At 43.8% G+C, this 8,544-nt stretch overlaps 1 protein-coding gene across 1 annotated transcript in view; it reads right to left on the bottom strand.

Moving 5' to 3' along the window:
- ATG7 (autophagy related 7) overlaps positions 1-2,528 on the bottom strand; it is a 130,004-nt gene extending 127,476 nt beyond the window's left edge. The window contains 2 exon segments of the mRNA XM_015420236.1: positions 1,410-1,465; positions 2,174-2,528. Of these exon segments, the coding sequence (XP_015275722.1) occupies positions 1,410-1,465; positions 2,174-2,348 (231 nt within the window). The 5' untranslated portion in view covers positions 2,349-2,528.
- Between the last annotated feature and the right edge of the window lie 6,016 nt (positions 2,529-8,544).

Genomic DNA, 8,544 nt, shown 5'->3' with positions numbered 1-8,544 from the left:
AAGAACTCTACAAGTATATTGTTGTACTAACACTTTTATTAATAACACTTAGATTAACACGGATATGATCTCCTCCTCTTGGGTTTTTAGTGTAGTGTGGTTATCTATCCTTTATCCTTAGATGTAATCCCCTTCCCTTATATTCTCTTTGTAGTTTTGTAGTCTTATTAAAAAAACAATAAAAAATATTCATCCGGGGATTTAAAAAAAAGATGCTTTGGGTCCCCATTGGGGATAAATGTGGGGTATAAATTATTATTATTATTATTATTATTACTGCTTTAATTAATTTATAGCCCACCCTACCCCAGGAATGGGCTCAGGGCAGCTCACAACATAAAACCAACAAACAAAAACAATAAAACAATAAATAGCAACAGCAAATAACACCAAAACCTATGCCTCATATCAGGCAGGAATAATTACCCCAAAAATTTCCAGTGCCCAAATAACATCCAGAACAACAAAGGCACTGGGAAATGGGTCATGGATAGGGCCATGGACAGGGGGGCTAACATGGTTGAACACCCACCACCTCAACCAAAGGCCTCAAACAGCTCTGTTTTACAAGCCCTGTGAACTGTTAAAGGTCCCACAGGGCCCTGATCTCAAATGGGAACACGTTCCACCAGGCCAGGGAGAGGGCCAAAAAAGCTCTCGCCCTGGATGAGGCTGAGCAAACATCCCTTGGGCTGGGGACCACCAGGAGATATTGATCAGAAGAGCATAAAACTCTCCGGGGCTCATACGGGGAGAGGCGGTCCTAGGCCACATAGAGCTTTAAAGCTCAAAACCATAACCTTGAACCGGATTGGTATTCAATCAGCAGCCAGTGCAGTTGGCGCAACACTAGCTGAATGCACGCCTGTGCAGGCATTGCCATTAGCAGGTATGCTGCTGCATTCTGCACTAGCTCATGGCAAAAATCGTTTCTCATCGATATTAAAGGTGTAGCCACAGTGGTGGTCATGCAAGTCTAACTTCAGTATTTAACATCTGTCACATTGATTGTCTCTAATGCTACAAGAAGCCTTACAATCTGCATTGCACCTGTATGCCTGGAACAAACAGACTTTTAGCAAATTCAAAACCTACATACGTTGTGGTGATGCATCTGCATACAAAGTCAGCATAACACTCATGCTATACTGAGGGGAAGGCAGGTACATGAACATTTTACCTCCCAGAGTTAAACTGCTAGTAGCCTCTCAATGTTATAAAGAATTCCACATAGCATTTTTATATCACAGCAAGACGGTATTACTCCAAGATGGTACAATAACAGCTTAAAAACGGCTTAAAAGGGGTAATGTGAAATTCCCCATTGTAGATAGACAGACAGACATATATATACACACACGGCAGGTCTAATTCTTTGACAAGTTTGACAAGAACTGAAAAGTTACTTACACATCAAAAGCACTAAATTCCAGTGTTAAACGAGCTGGCATACCAGCAGGGTCTCCTGGACAAAAACAAAAGGATCTTTAGAACAGTAGAAGCTATATGACTAAGAAAACATTTCCCCATTTAAAAGTATCACTATCCCTGATAAACATCCCACTATCAGCCCTCTATACTTTCTTTAGTCTCTGACTACCCAGAACTGATTCTAGAATGAAAAACAAGTCTGTGCCAAGCACCATCAAGGTGCTTCCTTGAATTGATGACCTCCCAAATGTCCTATTCTGAACATCCTTCTCAGATCTTGCAAACTGAGGGCCATGACTTCCTTTATTGAGTCAGATTAAGCAATTCCAGAGTTTACCAACCAAACTGACACGTACACCAGTTTTGCCTGTCTTTTTTTTCACTGCAACCTAAGCCTGAAGTTAATGGAGTGCAGTTAAAGTGGGGTCTGCACTGAGAAAATCCACACAGCACCCTAACTTGCAGGCTAATGCTGACCCAGAAGACTTCCGAAACCATATTTAATTGCACACCTGCGTACAATTGCCCACTGAACTCAGTGCGATGTGCTATCAGTTCAGGCTACGCTCAAAATTCAGAAGCAAGCACACGCTGCAATCAAGATCAATCTACGTCGCAAACTACTTTCGGAATTACGAAAACCGGCCCTTACTCTACCGTGATTTAATTCTCTATGCACGCAGATACTAGAATTTCCACGACAATAAAATCCTGGAAAGCAACAAGCTTACTCCATACTTACCATTATAGTAGTATCCCTTGATCGTTTTTGGAGTCTCATCCAACTTGTACTCATTCAGCTTCTTCTGAGTCAGCTCATGCCAAAAGCCCGCATCTAAGGCACTACTAAAAGGAACAAACTGCAGTTTGGGAAGCTCAGTCGCCGGCAAGCTCTGTCTTCCTGCAGCCTGAGCCATTATTTACTTAAATCAGCGCGCGATGATGTCAACCTCGTAAAAGTATGCCGTCAGCTGACAGCTTTCATGAAAAGTATAACGCGGATTAACAATTACCCACAATATCCCAAAGACAACTTCCCTCTTTGCTTCATTTCCCAAACGCCTTGTGATACCGGAAACGGCTTCAGAGAACCGCCATGTTTGTCGCGCCTTCTGCGCAAAATCTGACATGCGCGCACGTCTACGAACCGCTGTAAACAACCAAGAGAGTGGCGAAATATAACTTGGCTTGCAGCCGCTGCCTCCGGTTTCCATTGGAACGTCGCTCCATGAGGGAAAGGATGGCAATGCAGAATGGGGAAAATATCTTTACTGTTCTCCCGGTTTCTCGTGTTTGTATTGTACTTCTACTGCTTCGTATGGGTTTCTCGGCAACTAACTAGAGGTCGAAAGTATTGCTATGAATTATACTGGGATAAATATTTTAGTCTCTCGAATGCCACAGGACTCTTGTTTTATTTTGTTGCCGGCTAATAAGGCTACCCGTCTGTATAATATTGCTGGGTTTGTGACTCCACCTAAGTCAGTAGAGTGGACGGGGAAAGGCTTGTGTGTGCCGCGGCGTGGGGCGTGTCCTGCCATATATTTCTCTTTTTCTCTGCAAGTCCACAGACCAGATCTACACATACACCAGAACGAGGTGGTAGAACGGGTTGCGTTGCTTCAAACTGCAGGGAGACCCTACGTTCAAAACTCCCATCTAAGCATGGGCCGCTCTCCCTGACGTGCTCGCTTTCTACTTCCACAGAGTTTGGCAAGAGCAGTACTCAAACAAAGCATCGCCTCCTTGCTGCCCGAGGTCGTGCAACAACCCGTTCTCCCACCTCAGGCATCCTCCGCAGAATAAACCGCATTCTTGCTGAATCACTCTCCGACTTCTTTGTTAAGCGCACGACTTAACAATCCTGTCCCGGCGGCGGCATTTTTGAAAGGTGGAGGAGGGATCGCATCGGCTGGTTTCATTGCTGCTTCGGGCTTTCCTTCTTCGCAGGCCACCACCAATGCGTCCTTCTCCTCCCAAAGCGTTCTAGTTCGGGGTTTGCCAGGTACCAGCAGCTCAGTAGCACACGCCCGCTGCCATCGCCGCTAATTCTTTCGCGGGCGAGCTTTCAGGAACGTGTAGTGAGCTCGTCCGGAAAGCTACAGGGGGGGGGGGGGGAGTGGCTGCTGGAGGTGACGCCGGGATCCCTGTTTTGAAGCTAGCCGCACAACCTTGGTGTCTGAAACCTGCTGGGCCAACCGATCCCTGCCCTCAACATTGCATCGTGTGGTGCTTCTTTTTTTAAAAAACCGGGCCAGCAGTTTGTATGTACGTAGATAAAACAGCTGCTCACGATGTGATATTTACTTCCCCGCTATTTTAGAGTGTGGGTGTGCAAAGCCTACCGTTTCTGAGGGTGTTTGCCAGAGTAGGCCCTACGTCATAGTCTGAAAAAATATGCTTCCCAGCTCACTCTCCTTAAATTTTGTAACAGTCACCGGATGAAGAGTTCTGATGAGCTCAAAAGTTTGCAGAATGTTTTGTGTTCGTTGGCCCTAATTAAAGGCATTCTATGGGGTTTGTTCTCACTTTGAGGACCATGTTTGCATAGTTATGCACACAAGAGGGCACTATTGGGACGGTTATGAGCTGGAAGAAATCTTGAGGGTTTTTCACTCATTATTTTTCAATTTGCTATTTCTTTCTGTACTGTGTGGTACCTGTGTATTTATTTACTTCACTTCCAGACTGGCTTTCTCACTGAGACTCAAGGCCCTCTCTAAGCATTACCACCGGTATCTCTGAACCATTTTTATGTTAACACTTTCTCCCTCTCCCTGTCAACTTCAGCCTCCATAACATACTCTCTTTCTCATTAACCCTTTTCACATCACATCTGTTATACTTTTCCAGTTCCCCACTCATAGGTCTCTGGCCTGCTATTAGGTATTCCTCTGTCTTTTTTTACATCCTACATAACCCTTTGCACCATTTTTCTCTTTTTCCCTAAAGGCCCTTCAAGGATATTACAATCCTCTCAGAAAAGAAAAGGCTTACCCTGTTTTCAGAAAGGTAACACTGTCTCTCCTGTCAGGCCTCTTTCTGCAGGAAGGGGGTTTCCACCAAGCTGGAGTGACAACTTCTTATGCTGGAATCAGGAACAGGACTCAGGTGATAGATCAAGATGGGTAGCTGTGTTAGTCTGCCTGTAGCAGCAGAAAAGAGGAAAAATCCAGTAGCACCTTAAAGACTAACAAAATGTGTGGCAGGGTATGAGCTTTCATGAGTCACTGCTCACTTCTTCAGATACTTCAGATAAAGTGAGTAGTGACTCACAAAAGCTCATATCCTGCCACACATTTTGTTAGTCTTTAAGGTACTACTAGGACTCAAGTGAGGTTAATCAAGAAAGTACATATTGTAGACTAGCCTGATACCCATGCTTCACTACGGTATTTAACTTCCATAAATCCAGTTATAATTCTGATGATGTAAAGTTTGAAATGTAACATTTGTTGTAGGAATCTAATGGAGAAGATTGTAGTGTAAAAAATGAAGTAAGACATACGTACTTTTCCCCCTCTACTGAAAGACCTCTCTGTAGACTGCTGGGGCGGGCTCCCTCATGGCTTTAAGCACCCTGCAACCGCTGCTGCACCTCACAAACAACTGCCTGTTAGGTGTAGGAGGTGGGGGAAGTGTGTTGGGAGCCATCAGAGAGGCTGGGCCAGCAGCATCACTAAGGTGATCCTGCTGGGGCGGCATCCCTGATGGATTAAAGTACCCTAGTCCTGCTTCTACACCTGACAGACACCCACCTGTCTTGGGGTGTTGGGGGGATTATGTTTAAAGGGATCAGAGAGGCTGGGCCAGCAGCAGGGCTAAGGCAATCTTGCTGAGCAAACCTCCCAGGTAGCTGTAAGCATCCCACCTCCTCTCCTACACCTGACAGGGAGGAGTATTAGAAGCCACTGTGGAGGTGGGGCTGGCAGGCTCCCTCATTGCTTTAAGCACCCTGCAACTGCTGCTGCACCTGACAGACAACTGCCTGTCCAGTGAAGGAGGGGGGAGCATGTTTGAAACCATAGGGAGGCTGGGCCAGCAGCTTTGCTTCACCTCACAGGCGGTTGGCCACACCGGATTTCCTCAACTGTCATTAGCTCTCTGTAGTCCCCTGTAACTGGTTGGGTTTTTTTTAATCTCAGAACACTGAGCTCTGCAGCTGACCACTCAGAGAGTGGGGGGTGCAAGGAGGCAGTAGCCTGGCAGCCGCATAGGAATCAATGGGGGGAGCATATTTTACCCATTTTGACCCCCCCCCATTTTGAGCACCTACGTCATGGTAGGAACAGTCTCCCCAAATTTGGTGTCTCTAGGTCCAGCAGTTTGGCCTGGGCGCTGATTTTACGGTGAGGGGACTTTCTTTATATATGAGAGAGAGATGATGCCCCTAAGGAAGTTGTTTGCAAGCTTTAAAGGCCAAAGTCAACACACAATTCAGTGTGAATTGTAAAGTATTTGGAACACAAGTGAAGTATTTGGAACACTGAGGACATGAACTCTTTCATACCCACCTTCAACAATAAAATGAATTCTACTAATTGGTTCAATTTGAACCAACTGATGTTTTTGAACAAACTTCTGAGGAGCCCCACATAGAGCACATTAGCAGAGCAGAGATCTTGCTACTGTTTTCCATAGCTACCTACCAGTTAAGACAATTATAATGTGTCAACCGATCAATCCAACCTCCCACCAGCATCAATTCAGAATTGTTTCTCAATGGAGAATTAAGGGGTACTATTTAATTACCTGCAAGGTGTCTTGAGTGAAGAGGGACAAATGTGTCTCCTCAATAGATTTTCCTGAAATTCAGTCTCCTTTCAAAACAAGCAGGTCAACTCAAGAAAGTTTGAAGCCTTCTTCAGGCCTAGAGACCTTTCCCCCAACTGAAGTGGTTCATATATATATCATGGAAGATCTTTGATGAGTTTAATCTATTTGTTAATGTGATGTCTTCCTTTTGTCTCGCAAGGATATCTCAGTAAATATCCAGTGAAGTATCCTTCAATCATTTCTTTATACCCAACCCAGTTGCTTCTTGAAAGTGCCTCCTTAACTTACAAGTTTCTAATTTTCCCCCCAGAAGACCCCCACTTGGTAACCTACCCTTTTCTTGTCTATCTGAGACATCTCTGAATTTTAAAATCCACTTTCTTATTATTAAGACTCCCCCTTTTTTGCTTTTAGATATTTTATTTCTTTGCATCTGAGTAGTTCTGTATAACTGAGATGCTTTTTTGTTCCAAATTCTCTAAATTGGTTTCATAATGCTTGGATTTTCAGTGATTATATTTATACTAGAAATAATGCCCGTTGCGGAAACTGAGATGCTTTTTTGTTCCAAATTCTCTAAATTGGTTTCATAATGCTTGGATTTTCAGTGATTATATTTATATATTTCTCCTATCTAAATTTTCTGTTTTTCTCTCATTTTTTTGCCAAAAGCTAAATTTCTCTTTAAATATGTCTTCTATTTTTTCCCCTTCTTGAATCCTTTATCAAGTTTACCAACATCAATTGGAAATATACGCTTATCTTTAAAGATTAGGGCTAAAGTTGTGACAATCAAAGTCATGTCTAGCCTCTGGGAGGCTATTAGCAACCAATCACCACTCAGAAGACCGAGGTGGGGGTGGCGGCGTGGATGATGGTTATACTGCCAGATAGGGCTGAGTAAATAGTAAGATGCAGTTATGAAATCAGAACCTATTTCAAAATTCCTCACAGTGAGGAGGGAATTAGAAGTGCTTTTTGTTTGTTTTATTTTTGGAGAAAGGAAAATCATAAGCTGATTCTGTCAAGGTCTTCATCTGAAGAAGTGAGCAGTGACTCAAAAAACCTCATACCCTACCACAAATTTTGTTAGTCTTTAAGGTGCCGCTGGACTCTTACTCCTTTCTACTGCTACAGACAAACACACACAGCTACCCATCTTGATCAAGCTCTTAGTGAGATACTCTGGCTGAAAACCAGGTTTGAAGGCATCATGGACTGAACATTGTATCTTTTCAATTTGTGTTGTGATGCTCTAAGCCCAGCACTGGTGAACTACTATGCTTTTTACCCCGAGTGAATCAAAATAAAAATTTATTTGGGAATAAGCCATGTCTCACCTACCTTTAACCCACTAGGCATAACATAGCAAGGTCAAGGAACCCTCAGATGTGCTGACTGTTACCAAAAATACTGGTATCTTATTACTCTACCACTTTTTCTACAAATACAGCACTTTAAGAAGACAAAAAGGGGCACAGATATCCAAGCATTTCAGCCCTTACCCCAGACTCATCTTATCTTCATTTATACCCCAGACTCATCTTATCTTCCTTGTAACAAAAATAATTTGTGTTTAAACTGGGGCTTACAAAACTCCATATTAGCAATACCTTAAGTGAACAGGAGTATTCTTGCTAAATTGTTTTGTACTGATAATAAGTTAGTCAATGTCTCATTGTCATTTGTTGTTGTTCAGTCGCACAGTCGAGTCCGACTCTTCGCGACCCCATGGACTAGATCCCGCCAGGCCCTCCTGTCTTCCGCTGTCCTCTGAAGTTTGCTCAGTTTCATGTTTGTTGCATCGATGACACTGTCCAACCATCTCATCCTTTGCCGTCCCTGTCTTCTTTGACCTTCAATCTTTCCCAGCATCAGGGTCTTCTCCAGTGAGTGCTCCCTTCTCATTTGGTGGCCAAAGTATTTGAGCTTCATTTTCATTATCTGGCCTTCCAGGGAACAGTCAGGGTTGATTTCTTTTAGGATTGACTGATTTGATCTTCTTACAGTCCAAGGGACTCTCAAGAGTCTTCTCCAGCACCATAGTTCAAAAGAATCTATTCTTCGGCGCTCGGCCTTCCTTATAGTCCAATTCTCGCAGCCATACATGACTACTGGGAATACCATTGCTTGGACCATGCGTATTTTTGTTGGCAGGGTGATGTCTCTACTTTTTATCATGCTGTTTAGGTTCGCCACCGCTTTCCCCCCAAGGAGCAGGCGTCTTTTAATTTCATGGCTGCAGTCACAGTCTGCGGTGATTTGGGATCCCAGGAACGTGAAGTCTGTCACTACTTCCACGACCTCCCCTTCTATTTGCCAAGGAGTGATGGGACC

Source organism: Gekko japonicus, unplaced genomic scaffold (assembly GCF_001447785.1).
Source record: "Gekko japonicus isolate JY-2015 unplaced genomic scaffold, Gekko_japonicus_V1.1 scaffold254, whole genome shotgun sequence".
NCBI classification, from domain to species: domain Eukaryota; kingdom Metazoa; phylum Chordata; class Lepidosauria; order Squamata; family Gekkonidae; genus Gekko; species Gekko japonicus.
Note: the sequence above shows the minus strand (reverse complement) of the source record. Positions and strands in the feature narration are given on the sequence as shown.